A 17,713-nucleotide genomic window follows, 5' to 3' on the forward strand; every position below is an offset into this window, starting at 1 on the left:
TCTTTTCCAATGAGTCAGTTCTTCGAATCAGGAGGCCAAAGTATTGGAGCTTCAGCTTCAGCATCAGTCCTTCCAATGAATATTCAGGGTTGATTTTCTTTCGGATTGACTGGTTTGATCTCTTTGTAGTCCAAGGGACTCTCAAAAGTCTTCTCCAACACCACAGTTCAAAAGCATCAATTCTTCGGCTCTCAGACTTCTTTAGTTAAGCCATCTCAAATTCAGCTCACAGGGAAGCAAGGCATTCAGAAATAATTTTAAAAAATAGTTCAGCTTGCACTTGTTGAATACTAAGTGCCTGGAGGTGGTGATAGAGAACATCAGGGAACGTAAGCGTGGCTCTAGAGCTTGGGAGTTCTGGCCAATGGCCAAGGTTAATTTGGATTGGGTGAGAAAATATCAAGTGATGACAAAAAGAAGCGGAAAGTATGGCCATTGATTAGCCCCCCAGGAGGTGGGGCCAAGGGCTTATCCAGTCACACACGTTGATATCTTTGAAATTTATTCCTCGCACCCAGTCCTGTAGGACCCGCGCGCGCCACCCCACCCCTGCTCACCCCACCCCACCCCACCCCTGCTCGCCCCACCCGACTCCTGCTCGCCCCTCCCCTCCCGCCCAAAGCCCCGCCCTTCACCCATAGCCCCGCCCCTTCTTTGGCCCCGCCCGCTGCGCGCGCCGCGCCGCCTCTGGCTCCGCCCCCCGGCCGGCCTCTCGGGCGGTTGCGCGCTCCTCCCCCTCCCTCCGCGCCCGCGCGCGCTTTCCTAGCCCGGCCGGGCTCTCTCCTTTCGGGGCGGTTGGGCCGCGCGCCTGTGGGGGCGGGGCCCGGAGGAGACGGTCGAGCCAATGGGGCGAGGCGGCGGTGGCGGCGGTGGCGGCGGCGGCGGAGGCGGTGGCGGTAGCGGCAGCGGCTGGGTCGGGCCCCGACGGGCGGCGGCGGCTGAGGTGGAGGCGGAGGGAGGCGGCGGCGGCGGCGGTGGTGAAGGAGGCGGCGGCGGCGGAGGGGGGAAGATGGCGGCGCCCGTCCTGCTGAGAGTGTCGGTGCCGCGTTGGGAGCGGGTGGCCCGGTATGCAGTGTGCGCCGCCGGGATCCTGCTCTCCATCTACGCCTACCACGTGGAGCGGGAGAAGGAGCGGGACCCCGAGCACCGGGCCCTCTGCGACCTGGGGCCCTGGGTGAAGTGCTCCGCCGCCCTTGCCTCCAGGTAGCCCGGCTGGGGGGAGCGGGCCGGGAGCGGCCGAGCGGGGCGAGGGCGGAGGCTGGGGGTGGGGAGCGCGCGGCGGGAGCTCGGGCCTGGGGGGGCGGCGGGGACCGGGCCGCGAAGGGACCGACGGCGCCGCGAGCCGGGCAGGGGGCCGCGGCCGGGGCCGGGGGGAGCGGCGGCCCAGGGTGAGGGGCGGCCGGAGTGCAGGCCGCCGGGGCTGAGGTGGCGGGGCCGCGAGACCGACGAGGAGGGAGGGATGAGGTGGCAGAGTGCAGCCGGGGAGGCCGGAGCGGACCGAGAGCAGTTGGGGAGGCTGGGAAGGAGTGAGTGGGGTTCACGGAGGGTGGGTCCCGGCTGGCTTGACAGATTTCCTGGTTCTCGCCCCGGGAGGCTGGTCGGGGGTGCGGGACGCTGCTCGAAGGAGCCGTGAGGTCAGTGTCCACCCCTCGTCCGGGGTCGCCGCTGCTGCCCTAGGCTGTGCGGCCGGTGTGGGCTCGGAGGTTGCATTTCCCAGTGTCTTCCTGGTGCTAGGACAGGTGTTTCCGTGGTCAGGCCTCTTTGTACTCTGGAGCGGTGATGGGAATTTTGCAGACTTCTTGAGACAGTGACATTTGCGGGCAAACACGAATTTGACCCTACTCTGGAAGAAGATACCGGCACTCAACATATCTGATTTCTTGGATTCCCCCTCGTATATTTCAGGGTGCCCGGTGGCCTGAGTTTGGGTCTAGTCTCAGCTTAATTTCAGTAAAATATGTCATGTGTGATGACGATGTTTGGGGAATAAGGGTGACTTTTAAACGTTGTTGGTTATTATAATGAAATACCCACCGAAGATTAAAAATACATAGATTGCTAAACTGGAGGGATTGGTTTGTTTTACTGATAATCAGGTTTTTCAGCATGTTGTAGTTGATTTATCTGTTACACTTTATTTTCTGCGTTAGATTTTCCTAGGCAAATTGCTTTGGAAAAAAAGAGGAATTTACATCTATAAAGTGCCGGCTCTTTTTTTTTTTTTTGAGGAGGGTTCCTTTTTAAAAAGTAGCAAAAGTAAAAGAAATTATTTTACAGTTGCTAGGTTACACAGGTTGCACTGTTAATAGAGACATACTATGCCTAATATTTTGAGTTTGTTAGCGGTAGTCATGTTTGAGCAGTTTCTTCCTCTCCTGTTGATCTGTAGATTACTAGGCAGACAGTCATGTATATAGCTCACTAGTTATTTTGACCTACATATTGGTGATTGTATGAACAACCTAGCATTGGAGTTTGTCTTGCTACTATTTACAAGCTCCAGGCCGAGGATCTTTTCCCTTTAATGTTCTTAGTGAGCCAAGTACTCTTTCTCATCTGTAACTTTTTAGTGGGAAAATAGTTATCATTATTGCTACATTAGACACAATGTGTTTAAAATGTAGATACCAGTTAACAGTTAAAATACAACAAAGTAACAAAAAGTTTACATTTGTTGTTGGGTATTTTGAACCAAGTTAATAGACCTAACAGACTCTCAGATAACCTTATGAGGACCGCTGAGTGTATTTTATGTAAACATTTGTATATTATTTTCACTATCCATTGGGAAGGACTTTTATACTTAGAGTACCTTGCACTCAAAGTTAGCTGAATAAATATATAATGAAAAGACTGTGCAGCAGTATATATCAGGTATTTGAAAAAAGAAGAAATAAAATAAGTTTTGATATTAGATTAATGTGGAATTTAAGCACAATTATTACCAGTTTTAGCTTTTGGATACATTGTAGTCTATAATAAGTTTTACTAGATCTGTTAAGTTTTGGGCATGGAAAGAGTGATTTACGTTATCCAGACTGTATGTTTAAGTTCTTAAAATTGGCTCTCCTTTTAAAAAGAGTGGTTTTGAGTCATGTAGTAAGTACAGATTTTAAATATTTTCCGTTATGTGTCCTGTGAGATACAGGTTTTTGTTTTCTGATTTCGTTTTAATAAGGCACCATAAAATAATATAAATAGCATCAAGTGAGATTAAAAGTTTATGTAAGACTGAAAAATCTGGATCTCTTTATAATTTTAAATGTGAATTTAATATGTTGTGACTGAAACTAATATTTAATTGTGTAGCTGTGTACATAGACTATTTTAAATTTGCTCACCAAAAAAGGTAAGAAATAAGACATGCTACTAAGAGAAGTAAATAGCTTATTTGCCATGTATACTGTAAAAGTCAAGAAATTTATCTAGTTTGACCAACTTGTTTGTAAACTACTTGCAAAGCCATATGTATATATATACACTATATCTATCTGTCTATATACATTATATATATATATATATACACACACACACAGTGGAGATAGAGAAATTTGGAAATTTACTTGAGTCTGATTTATAGACCAATTTTCTTTTGGAAGTAGTAGACTAAACCTAATTAAAAGTTTTTATTTTGTCAAAGTGAAAAAGGCTTTAAATAAAGGCAAATTATTGGAGGCCTCAAGTAGTAGATCTTTTTATTTGACTCAAGTATTGATTGCCACCTAGCAGTAGTAGTAAAGAATGTGACTATTTTAGGAACAGAAAGTTTGCGCCCAGGTTTGAGTGAGTAGAATTGAAGATAAAGAATGATAAAAATCAACCAGTGAAACAAATCCTGAGGAAAGTTCTCTGCCCAATCCAACATTAACTCATGTGATTTTTGGATTGCTGAAACTCACTTTATTCCCATTTCTCAATCCTTCAATGTCCCAATCCAAGTAAAATAGAGATTAATGAGAGAGTCTTGAGGTGTATGTATGAAGTCCTCTGTTATTTTGGGAGGCATCATTGTCTAAGGAAGTAGTTCCCAAATTTTTTTGGATTTCAGAAGTATTCCCCCCCCCAAATTGGGAGGCTGCAGGAGAGGTGCCAGGCTTCTTCCTAGTGGTAAAGAACCCACCTGCTAATGCAGGAGACGAAAGAGACGCACTGTCTACTGCCACTGTCATTTTAAGGAAGGATATTTTAACTCAAATAATTAGAACCGAATCTCAGCATGAAAGACCTTTAAACTGAATCAATTAGCTTTGTTGAAAAGTTTACTTTTCAACAGTTTCAAAGTTTTCCTCATTTATGTTTAAATTATTAAAAAACATCATTGCAAGTCTGCACCAGCCTGCCAACTGATCCCTGTCTAGTGCACTGAGCTTAGATCCAAAGATATTTGGTGGACTTCTGGCTCTTCACTTGTTAGACTGTGACATCAAGCTAGTTGTCATCTTCATGGAGCCATAGTCACTTCTGTTAAATAGGGATATTAAAACCTACTTTGCCAGATGAATGGTAGGATTAAAAAGGATACACAGAATGAATAAATGGATGATACTTGGAATAAAGTATGTACTCAATTAGTTACAGCTGTTATTGACTGGAGGTGGAATGATTATTTTTTTCCAGTGTCTCATCATAAATGCCTTTAAATAGTAGTAGTTTCTTGTTTTAGATGTAGTATTTATGTATTTTAAATGTAAATTGTTCTAGTGTACTTTATTGCTGGGGCTTCCCAGGTAGCTCAGTGGTAAAGAATCCTGCCAGTGCAGGAGACAGGAGATGCTGGTTCGATCCCTGGATTGGGAAGATCCCTTGGAGAAGAAAATAGCAACCCAGTATTTTTGCCTAGAAAATCTCATGAACAGAGGAGCTTAGTGGGCTGCAGTCCATGAGGTCATGAAGTGTTAGATACAACTTAGCAACTGAGTGTGCACACATGCACTTTATTGCTCGCTCCACGGCATAGTAGAAAGACTTTCGTATAAAAACTTAAAGTCCAGAGATTTCCCTGGTAGTCTAGTGGTTAAGACTTCACCTTCCAGTGTAGGGGGCATGGGTTCAATCCCTTGATCAGGGAGCAAAGTCCCACATGCCTTGGGGTCAAAAAACCAAAGCATAAAACAGAAGCAGTATTGTAACAAATTCAATTAAGATTTTTGAAAATGGTCCGTGTTAAAAACACACACACACAAAACTTAATAAAATCCATTTAAACAACTCCACAGGTATGGTGAGAGACACAAAACAATGAGCAGAATAGTCTTTAAAGGTATTTCCTGTAAGTTGCATTAGACCCCTTCTAAGAAGAGCTTTTATGTAAGACAGAAATAATCTTGAAAGATTAATAAGCTTGACAGTTCATGTTCTCAAAAAGTTGCCTTACTTTGCAAAATGTTGAACTAGTATCCCCTCATATCTTAAAGATAGTACCATCTATTTACTACCCTCCTCTTTGAGATACATTTTTGGAATTAGATTAGAACCTAGAAATCTTTGCTGCCCCTAGCTTGGTCCAGCTATACTCACAGGTTAAATGACTTACCCAGGGTAACAGAGTTAGTAGCAGCTTGGGACTAGAAGACTAGCTTCCAGAGTACTTGTTTAGAGGAACCACCACCCACCACCTCCATTTGAAAAATTAGATTCTTATACAGATAATATGGGCTTCCTTGGTGGCCCAGACGGTAAAGAATCTGCCTGCAGTGCAGGAGACACAGGTTTGATCTCTGGGTTGGGAAGATCCTCTGGAGAAGGGAATGACAATCCACTCCAGTATTCTTGCCTGGAGAATTCCATGGACCGAGGAGCCTGGCAGGCTACAGTCAGTGGGGTTGCAAAGAGTCAGACATGACAGAGCAACTATCACACACATAAGTAATATATTCACTGCTTCAAATTTGAAAGATACTGAAGTATATACAGTGAATCACCCCTTTCATAATCCTTCTCCCAGGCTTGTACTTCTCCCTTTCCGTAATCAGACATGAAGCTTTATAGAGCCATCTTATGTGTATACAGGCATAAATATGACATTAGTCTCCCAGTTTTTTAAACATAAAGCTGCCATATTCTATGTTCTGATCTGTACTTTCCTCTTTGCTAGCATTCTTTCCATCACCACTATACTTTTAAGTGCTTACATTCATGTTTGGTGGAATGTTAATAGTAACTGCTTCTATGTAAGAGAAAATTTGTTCTGCTAGTTAGTTTTGATCAAGATCAATTTAATAAATAAAACACAGATTCTTATGTGACCACTGTTTCAGGAGCAGTATGAACATCAGAGTGTAAGCAGAATAGATGTCACAAAGAGGTGAAGCTGGATTGCCATGTGTTAGAGATAATTGTTAATACTTGGATAATGTTTACTGTGTGCTAGGCACTGTTCTGAATGCTTTACATATGTTATTTAATTCTTGAAACTGTCCTGTGAGGCATTTTTATTACCATTTTACAGATGAGAAGATTGAAGTACACAGAGGGTAAATGAAACTTGATTTAGAAAATACAGTGGCAGAGATCACATTTTCACCCAGGCAGTTTGGCTCTTTACCACTACTTTATTTTTAAAATTTTTGCTCTGCAGCTTGTGGGATCTTAGTTTCCCAGCCAGGAATCAAACTGGTGCTCCCTGCAGGGAGAGCTCAGTCTTAACTGGACTGTCAGGGAAGTCCCTCTTTACCTCTACTTTAAATTCCATTTGATCTGATAGTGATACAGTAATACCAATATGAGCCAAATTTTAAAAATATACACACATCTATGCTTTTTTTCCCATCTGTGCCTAGTTTCGTGTTTTAGCTTTTACTTATTGAGAGTGATCTTTTTGGAAAAGCAAGGACATTACTATGAAGGCATGATGTTCAAGAAGTAACTCGTTGGAGTGTTTGCTTTCTAAGCCTAAACTTATAAAGATACGGCTTTTGTCACACCCAGTTAGTGAGCAGAGTCCTAGTGGGGTGAGGATCAGGAAGACCTAACAGAATAGCTGAGAGAAGAAACATCAGGTGGATCTTGGTACCTGGAGGTATGGAGGGGAGGGGGGAAGAGTTATTTTGAATTGAAGGAAATGGCAACCCACTCCAGTATTCTTGCCTGGAGAATCCCATGGACGGAGGAGCCTGGTGGGCTACAGTCCATGGGGTTGCAGAGTCGGACACGACTGAGCAACTTCACTTCACTTCCCTAGGGTGGGGCAGTCCTTTCTGAGAGAGGTGTTGATTCATGAGGACTAGAGACTAGAGAGTTGCGCCTGGGGTGTGGTGGAGGTAAATCTCCAGAACCAAGAATTTGAGGGAGATTCATTTCCTGGATGATTTGAAAGAATTCTAAATATGTGGAAAGGCAAAAAACGGTGACCATTCTGTGGGGGGGAGCAAACAGTCATATTCTCACGTAACAGAAACTTACCTGGGTCAGGAAAGGACTGGAATCTAGAGGCTGGCCAGAAAAATGCACAGCCAGGCAGTCTTGTAATCCACGTGTTCTTGTAAACATAGATAAGATTTAGAAGCACTGTGCCATGGGCTTCTCTTCTGTAATGTGTTTGTACTAGATTGCACTAGGTTTGTACCAGATTATTAATTTAAAGAATTCATTCCCCAGAATCCTAATTTTATGGTAGTACAACATGGGTTTCATAAGCATTTGAGTCACATTTTTAACACTGTAAACTTTAAAACACTGTAAACACTGTTAACCAGGGCTTCCCTGGTAGCTCAGCGGGTAAAGAATCTCCTGCAATGCAGGAGACCCCCGTTTGATGCCTGCGTTGGGGATCTGTTGGAGAAGGGATAGGCTACCCACTCCAGTATTACTGGACTTCCCTGGTGGCTCAGACAGTAAAGAATCCACCTATTTCCACCTGCAGTGCGGGAGACCTGGGTTCGATCCCTGTTTTGGGGAAATCCCCTGGAGAAGGGAATGGTTTCCCACTCCAGTATTCTGGCCTGGAGAATTCCGTGGACAGAGTCTGGCAGACTACAGTCCATGGGGTTGCAAAGAGCTGGGCATGACTGAGCGATTTCCACTTCAAACATTGATACGCATTCAAATTTTATATCATGCTAAATTTTAACAAATTGAAGACTGCTGATTTGTACTGCCAGGTTATCTAGGTTAAAAAAAAAGTCTTTAAAGGTTACATTCTATACAGTTGCATTTATATAACATTGTTGAGATAACAAAGTTATAGAAATGAAGACTAGATTAGTTGTTGCCGGGAATTAGGAGCAGGGGAAGGAAGGTGTGGCTGAGGAGGCAGCATGAGGGAGCTTTGCGGGGAGGGGACAGTTCTGTATCTCAGCTGTTGGTACTCAAAGCTACAAGTGTCAAATGCGAAATTGCATAGAGCACACACATGAATGTAAAAGTGATGAAAATATTAATAAACTCTGTGGATTGTACCATAGTCAGTTTCCTTGTGATCTTGCACTAGAAGTATGTAAGATATTACCATTGAAGGAAGTTAGGTGAAGGGTCCTTGGGACCTGCCTGTACAGTTTTTTGCAAATTCCTGTGATTTATAACTATTTTTAAATGAAACATTAAAAAAAAAGAGAGAAAAGGCAATGTAGTTAGGATATTTGAGGGAAAATAAAAAGAAAAAAACTAAAATTATCCATAATGCCAACAGCCAGGTAACAATTCTTATAATGACATTGCTTGCTTTCTTTGTGCATGTACTGGAATTCCTAAAAATTCTGTTGATTGGAAAAATTGTAGCTTTATATTGTTCTTTTTAAAATTCAGACCAGTGCTTATTTGTTCATGTAAGATTATAGGAGCAAATTTGCTCCTATAGACAGCTCTCATTGCATTGTGCAGTAACATGTGACTGCTCTGTATATATAATGTCTTGATGTCAGATTAGTATATATTTTAAGTTTCATATTTTTCTTTCTACCAAAATATTTGTGGTTACCACATATTCTCATTGATATTATTAGAGATTTAACTTAGAATTTTTCTACTTGGACTTCTGGACAGGTGTAATAAATCCTTGGATAGCAAAAATGTGCTGTTTTTAAAAGAATGACAAAGACTTATTTGTAACTGCTAATCTCTGTGAATCAGGTTTATATATATATATATATATATATATATATATATATATATATATATATACTGGGCAATAAACAAAACAGGTTTATCCCAGTCTTCTAGAACTTATTAGAGTTTGTGTTCATCAGAAGAAATTCACTGTAAATATTATAAATTTGAGCTTTTCAAATACACTAATAGAATGAAATGCTGCTTTAATTTGTTTCTCATATTGTAGGTCCATATAAAATTTCACTTAGAAAAGCATTCCTTTGCTTAAAAAATTTTTTTTAATCCCCTGGATTATGATCTATAAAGTTTCTTTTGTCATTAGCACCTGACACTGTCAGCATTTCAAGGATGCTGTTGTCACTGTTGTGTGATTATTGAGCTTTTGAAAGCAGCATTATATTTAGAAGTAAAATAATGGAATACCCATGACAAAATAGGAAGAGGAGTATATTCAACTCTTAGGAGTTTGATTTATTCCCTCCTGTCCATTGTACTAGTAGTTACAATCCCAGACTAGAGCAGATGTATCTGGGTTGAAACCTTGGCTCCATGACTTGATCTCTCTTGTCACAGTTTCTCCATAAAATGAGGATAATAAAGCGTCTAACTCAAGATTATTGTAAATATGAAGTGCACCAGTGTACCAATAACCTGTAGATAGTCTTAGCTCAGTGTCTGGCAGAGAAGTAAGTGTCTATAAAAACTTAGCTATTCTTTTAAAATATGGTTGAGATCATACTGTATGTATTTTATATCTTTTTTCCTCATTTAACAAGTCACAATTCTTTTCTCATGTCATTAAAAATTACCTGTAAGGTAAATAGGAGAACATCAGGTGCCCTATACCTCTGCCAGTATTGGGCATTCTCATTTTTTTACACCTTTATCAATTTCATGCGTGAAAAATGTCATCTCATTGTTTTGACCTCCATTCCCGCCCACCAAGGATAAGCAAGGTTTCATGGTTTTCACATTGTTTTAACTGTTTGCATTTATTCTCCAGTCTTGCTTGTATAGATCTAAGAATTTCTATATTGATTTAGATAATGCTTTCTATATTTAAAGTATATGAATAATTTATTATATTTGTTAATATTTTTGCCATTTTCTATTTCATTAATTTTTGCAGTACTAGGGGTTTTTTAAAGTATATAAAATTTATTTTTCTTTGTAAGTTTTTGTTAGGTTTTAAGTTTAGAAGGGCATTTCTCATTCTGATATCAGATGAATATATATTTATAATTTCTTTTAGTTTTGAAAAAATTAATTTCTTAATCATCTAAAATGTAGCTTATCAGACTTTAGATGAGTCTGTAACCTAACTTTTGTGCAGACATGTTAATGGGCATTCATATTCCTTCTGGATATCGCCTGTTCGTGTCTTTGACCATTTTTTTCCCTTCAGGGTGGTCTTTTTTTTTCTTATTGATTAGCAGGAATTGTTCAGATATACAATAGTCAATCCTTTGTTGTATGCATTACACATATTTTTTCAACTAGTTTCTTCTCACTTGTCTTTTAATTTCATTTATGGTGTTTTTATTCATATAGAAGTTTAAACTTTTTATGTGGTCCCATCTTTGACTTCTTTTTGCTTTTGAGTTTTTTTTTTTTCCTTTAATCTTGTTTAACAAAATCTCTACCATCCCAAGATTTTTTTTTAACTCTCATGTGTTTGAAATTTATTTTTTCATATCATATTTAACTCTTTAGGTTTGTGTGGAATTTACTTTTTGTCTGATGTGGGATAGAGATCTTTTTTCTAAATTGACAAGCTTTTCCTAATTTCACTTATTGACTTGTCCATGTTTGAAATGCTGCAAGAATTTCTTTATATACGTAGGGCCTCTGCATTTGCTGTTCGATCCCCATGGTGTGTTTGTGTATGTTTCTGCAGAATTCTATTACACAGTCCCTCTTCCCCCTGCAGCTTTATATATTACAGTTTGATACCAGATAGAGCAAATATGCTCATTTTCAATTTTTTTCTTGGCTATTATCATGCATTTATTGTTTCAGGTGAATTTTAAAATTTATTTTGATAAGCTCTAAAACAAATCCCATTGAAATTTTGATAAGAGTTGTACGGACTTTATAGGTGAATTTGGGAAGGAGACAGCCTTCACTAAAATCTTTTTATCAAGGAACAAACATATTTTGGCTTTCTGCTTCTTGTGGAGTTGCTAATCTCATGCACATTTAACTTAGATGCCCGTTGTGTTTTGTTTTGCATGTGATTGATGTGGTACTAGAAATTGAGAAATTTTAGGATGGTATTCTGGTGGGATCCAGGAATATTAGAATTCTCTCCAGTCCACAGCCACAGTTTTCAAATCTATGGGGCTCCTAACGGACAGATTTATATTAAGTATTTGTACTGGCAGTAAAAACCCCCAAACTTTACCTCTTATTCTTGACTAGGACTTGAGCTCCAAACCCCAAGACGGAAGACTCAAATGTGCCCCACTGCTTTTATGTGGAGTTGCTGTTTTTCTCAATTTAGTTTAGCTTCATTTGTTTGAAACTGATCTAGCCCATGAGATGGATGCCCTCCATCTCCCCAGTTTTCGAGCACAGCTAAATCTTTCCCCTGTGATGTGGGCAAAGCTGGCCTGACTCATTCCTATCAGTGCTCAGGGCCTTGTAACCAAAGAGAGCCCATTTGCCCCGGCTGACTGCTGATCTGGCCTTGGCCTCCTGCCTCTGGCCTTTTCTGCCCAAGTAGTAGGTTTAGCCCTGGCTCTCCCTTGGAGTAGCAGAAGTCCTCTCTTGAAGGCGTCTCATGCCACTTCAGTCACATGAAGACACGTAAAAGTGAGCTTGCACCTGTGTGCTGAACTTTTCATGCCCATTCTGCCCAGTGGTGCAGACCTAATGCTTTCCAATCTTATCTTCTTCCTTCCTGAGAAGCAGGGAGAAGAGTGAGAGGGGCCTTCGTTTCCCACTTCTAAAGACAACATGAAAACTTAGAACCATTCTCAGAAGCATTGATTTTCTCTTGGTTGTTGCTTTTCCCCAATCAGCCAGAGAGGTGGAGTAAAAACTGGCTTGCTGAGTATTGTGCATAACCTGTATGCTTTCTTCACTATGCACCAACCTGCAGTGAGTGACTGATTTCAGGAGACGTTCTCTTCCTTTGCTTAATGGTTCACCACACACTCTTGATAGTCCTCCCACCACTTGGGTCCTTCTCAATTTTTTTTTTTTTTTAACTGGCTTATCCTCCTGGACCTGCCCATTAAATGTTGCCATAGCTGGGATCAGCCCTGCACCTTCTTGTCCGTCTCTTTTCCCTAAACAATTATCTCTCTGTCCATGATTTCCCTGACAGGTGAATCCAAAATTTCTCTCTCACCGGGACCTCTCCTTTGAGCTCGAGATCGGCATATCTAATTGCCCACTGGACATCTCTGTCTGGATGTCTCAAAGGTACTATAAATTCACTGTGTCCAAGCTTTAATTCATATCTTTCCCCTGAAAATGCTGTTTCCTTATCTCAGTGAAAGGCATCCCCACCCAAACTGGTGTGCAAGTCAGAAATCTGGCAGTTTCCCTTGGCTGTCTGTTTATTCCTCTCTTCCCCCAGCAAACCCCATCAGTTACTGAGTCCAGCTGACTTTTTAAAATCTTTTTTTTTTTTTCCTGATTTGTAACCCTTTCAGTTTTGTTCTGATACATACAGAAAAGTCATTGGTCTGTGCATCTTTCTTTGATGTAGTGATTAAAAAGCATAAGCCTTGTAACAAACATTCAGGTCACTAAGTAGACAATTGTCAGCATTGCAATTGCCCCCCTTAAAATTCCTGCTTATGAACTATACTTCTCCTTCACTAGAGCGATCTCTGTCCTGACTGTATATATATGAAATTTTATTTATTATTTTTAGCTGTGCTGTCTCTTCGTTGCTGTATGGGCCTTTCTCTGGTTGCAGCGAGCAGGGTTACTCTTCATTGTGGTACATGGGCTTCTCATTGTGGTGGCTTTTCTTGTTGCAGAGCGCTGGCTCTAGGGTGCGTAGGCTTCAGTGATGCAGCTCATGGGCTCTAGAGCGCAGGCTCAGTAGTTGTGATGCATGGGCTTGGTTGCTCTAAGGCATGTGGATCTTCCTGGACCAGGGACTGAACCCGTGTCTCCTGCATTGGTAGGCCGGTTCTTTACCACGGAGCCATCAGGGAAGCCCTCTGCCCTGACTCTTTTGATATCATATCATGATCACTTTCGTACTTTTCTGCCTAAGGTTGCACCCAAATTTGGTAGTTTAGTTTTGCCTGCTTTTTCAACCTTACATAAATGGAGCCATTTATTTTGTACACTTTACTCTGGCTGTTTTCACTCAACATTATTTTGTGAGATTCATCTGTGTGTGATGGAGCTGTAGTTAGTTCGTCATTGTGGAATGTTCTCTTATACAAATATATCACAGTTGATTATTTTGCTCTTTTTTTTTTGATGAGTTGCACCAGTTTAGATTTCTGTCAGCAATGTATGAGAATTCCTGTTATTCCACGTCTTTGCCAAGCCTTGGAATTGTCAGTCGGTTCAGTTAACCATTCTGTTTATATACAATGGATATTTGTGTGTTCTCTGAGATATATGTCATATCCAGTAAGTTGCAGAACTTTGGAGTGTACACTTTGGAGAATATTTCACATAGGCATGTACCATATTCACACGCAGACACAGAGCATTTCCATCACTCCAGAAAGTTCTCTCATACTCCTTTGCTTACAGAGTCTGTATTCTGATAAAACTGTTTTGACTTCTACCGGTACAAATTTGTTTTGCCTGTTCTTGAACTTCATGTCAATGGGCTCATAACAGTATGCACTCCTTTGTGTCAGACTTCTTTTGCCCAGCATAATAATGTTTTTTGCAGTTTATCCAAGTTGTTGGTTTTATCAGTTGCTTAGTCCCATTTTTCATTGCTTAGTCTCGTTTTTGGAGAAGGCAGTGGCAACCCACCTCAGTACCCTTGCCTGGAAAATCCCATGGATGGAGGAGCCTGGTAGGCTGCCGTCCGTGAGGTCGCTGAGGGTCGGCTACGACTGACCGACTTCACTTTCACTTTTCACTTTCATGCATTGGAGAAGGACATGGCAACCCACTCCAGTATTCTTGTCTGGAGAATCCCAGGGACGGGGAGACCTGGTGGGCTGCAGTCCATGGGGTCGCACAGAGTCAGACACGACTGAAGCGACTTAGCAGCAGCAGCAAAAGCAGCAGTCCCATTTTACGATTATCATTTTTTAATTGACTGTTGTTTCTAAGTTTGGCTATTGTGAATTAAGCTGCTGTGAACATTCTCATACACATCTTTCTATATATACATACTAATTTCTCTTGAGTATATATTGAGGAGTGGATTTTGGGTCATCAGGCAGGCATTTAATTTTGTTAGAAACTACAGAATAGTTTCCCCAAGTGGTTGTACTATTTAACACTCCTTGTTGGTTTTAATCTGCATTCCCCTGGTTACTACTGTGATTGCGCAGCCTTTCATTTATTTATTGACTGTCATCTTTTTGAAGGACTCATTGAAATCATTTGCCCATTTTCCTATCTGCTGTTCTGTCTTTTTCTTATTTGTGTGTGTGTGTGTGTGTGTGTGTGTGTGTGTGTATTTTCGGATACCTGTATTGCAGATATCATCTTCCACTCATGGCTTGCCTTACCTTTTCGTTTTCTTAAAGGTATTTTTGGATTAACAAATTCTCAATTTTAATATAGTTAAGTACATCAGTCTTTTCCTTTATAATTAGAACTTTTTGTATCCAGGTGATGAAGATATATTTGCTATTGTTTTCTGTTAGGTTTTGCTATTCACAGATCAACAGTCTATGTGGGATTTTTTTAATGGTGTAAGATAGCGATCAATTTAGTTCTTTTTCTATATGAATATCCAGTTACTATTGGGTTGACCAAAGTGTTTGGGCTTTTCTCATTACATTGTACAGAAAAACCCGAACAAGGTTTTTGGCCAACCCAGTATTATTGTGGCACTGCTTTTTAAAATGTCTGCTCTCTCCTTCTCTGTAGAGTCACTTTGGTCGTGAGTCAGCTGGTTGTACAGACAAGGATTTGTCTGGGCCCTCCTATTCCATTTCTCTATTTTGTCTGTCCTTATGCCAAAATGCCTGGAGAAGGCAATGGCACCCCACTCCAGTACTCTTGCCTGGAAAATCCCATGGACGGAGGAGCCTGGTAGGCTGCAGTCCATGGGGTCGCTAAGAGTCGGACACGACTGAGCGACTTCACTTTCACTTTTCACTTTCATGCATTGGAGAAGGAAATGGCAACCCACTCCAGTATTCTTGCCTGAAGAATCCCGGGGACGGGGGAGCCTGGCGGGCTGCTGTCTATGGGGTCGCACAGAGTCGGACACAACTGAAGCGACTTAGCAGCAGCAGCAGCAGCATGCCAAAATGCCTTTGCATTAAGTAGTCTATTTCAGTAGTTCTCCTGGGACCATGTAGAGTCCCTGAGACCCTTTAAGGGGTCTCTGAGGTCAAAACTGTTTTTATAGTAATAATAAGATGTTATTTGCTTTATTCACTCATGTCTCATGAGTGCACAGTAGGTTTTCCAGAGAATGTGTGACATGTGATATTGAAATTGAATGAATAAAGGAGCAGATTTGAGAATCCAGCCATCTCCTATTAAGCTAGATGTTGAAGAGATTTATGAAAATGTAAAACAGTGCCACTCTTCTCACTAAATGTTTTGTTTTGGAAAACAATTCATTTTTCATAAATTTATTTCTGTTAGCATGTGATAAGCTTATTATTTTAAAGTAAATTTTCTGTTTCAAAGGTAAAAAATAAACTCCCATAAACTAAAGCTCTTTAGAGTCTCAGTGAGTTGTAAGAGTATAAGACTAAAAAAAAAGTTTGAGAATTGCTACTCTAGTTTGATAGATCATGATATGCAATAGATAATTCTTGGTTATTTTGGGCTTCTTGTATTTGCATATACCTTCTAAAATCAGCTTGTAGGATTCCACAATGATAAGTTTAGGTGCAATTGAAATCGTTATACCGATGAACTTCTAGTTCATGAATACTATCTCTCCATGTGTTTTGATCTTCTTTTTTTTTCTCAGTAATGTTTTATAGACTTCTAGAGGTATTGCATATCTTCCTAACAGAATTTTTGAAGAGAAAAAAGTAATTTAACAATAGACATAAAGTAAAAATCACCAGCATTATGCCATAGCTGGGCAATGTCCTTTTTTAGTGCAACATAAAATAATTGTATCTTTTTAGAAAAAGTTTTATTGGCGTATACTTGATTTATAGTGTTGTGTTAGTTTCATATTGAAGGTATCTTGAAGTTCATAAAGTATAATCTGTAAGCCCAGTGTAATAACAGTATCTCAAGATTTTCAAAACTTGATTCTAAAGTTCATATGAAAGGACAAAAGTGGAATTTTTCATAAAAATTATGGAAAAGCCAGTGTTCATGAAGAAGGGATTAATGCTATTAGAGTCTGTGTTAAAGCGGAAGTAAAGAGCACCAGAGTAGACAAGTTATACTGGATAGAGTTGAGAGGACTGAAGTGGCCTCATTTATAGAAATGTCAAATGTGATAAAGATGAAAACAAATTTTCAATAAATAGTATTGGGTAAACTGAGTAGCCATTTGGAAAAAAAAAAAAAAGCTAGCTTGTGATCTCACTTTAAAAGAGAAAAACCTTGGAGAAGGAAATGGCAACCCACTCCAGTTTCTCGCCTGCGCAATCCCATGGACAGGGGAGCCTGGTGGGCTCCTGTCCATGGGATCGCAAAAGAGTCAGACATGACTTAGCAACTAAGCAACAATAACAAAACCACAAACAACTTGGTCTTCCTGCCTCTCAGAAAATAAACATTTTTTTTTTAATGAAAAAGAAAACCTTTCATTGAAATGCAATTCCCAGGAAAGTACACCTATTTAAGGGATCAACTCAACAAATTTTTATGTATATGTACACAGTGTACTCACTGCCTTGAGCAAAACGTAGGCTATCTCCAACACTTAGAAATTCTCTCTTGTGTTCTTCCCAGTCAATATGACCTCCCCTAGTGATAACCACTATTCTGACCTTTGTCCATAGATTAATTTTGCCTGGTTTTGGTCTTCACATAAATTGAATCATATGGTAAGTCTTTTGGGTCTAGTTTCTTTTGCTTAACATAATGTATGAGATTTATTTATGTTGTACATAGCAACATAATGAAAGCATTTTTAATATGTATGATTAGCGAAGAGAAAAAAGTGATTTAGCTAACATGTAGGGGAATATCTACTTCCATTTTAGTAATAGTTCTTTTTTAGTGTTGTGTTGAATTATATTGTATTAATATGTCATACTTTATTCTACTGGTGATAGAAGTTTTGGTTGTTTATATTTTGAGGGGTAAAACTGCTGAGAACATTCTTATGCATGTTTGTGGGGAGAGCACAAGTGCTCATTTTCTGTTGGAACTGAGAGGAAATGCTGGGTCATAGGATATGTGTATGTTTAATTTTAGTATATATTGCCAAACAGTTTTCCAGAGTGACTCTACCAGCTTATATCCACCAGCAAATATGAGAGTTCCATTTGCCCTGAGTGTTGTGGAACACCAGAAACTATAAAGAAAAAAAGCTGATGAGTTTGCATACAGACAGACAAAACCTATGCATGGC

General features: G+C 40.3%; 1 protein-coding gene across 1 annotated transcript in view; it reads left to right on the plus strand.

Moving 5' to 3' along the window:
* The first annotated feature begins 744 nt into the window (after positions 1–744).
* VKORC1L1 (vitamin K epoxide reductase complex subunit 1 like 1) overlaps positions 745–17,713 on the plus strand; it is a 54,794-nt gene continuing 37,825 nt past the window's right edge. The window contains exon 1 of the mRNA XM_069570937.1: positions 745–1,203. Within this exon, the coding sequence (XP_069427038.1) occupies positions 845–1,203 (359 nt within the window). The 5' untranslated portion in view covers positions 745–844. The remainder of the gene's footprint in view (positions 1,204–17,713) is intronic.

The sequence above is a fragment of the Ovis canadensis genome, chromosome 24 (genome assembly GCF_042477335.2).
Source record: "Ovis canadensis isolate MfBH-ARS-UI-01 breed Bighorn chromosome 24, ARS-UI_OviCan_v2, whole genome shotgun sequence".
NCBI lineage: Eukaryota > Metazoa > Chordata > Mammalia > Artiodactyla > Bovidae > Ovis > Ovis canadensis.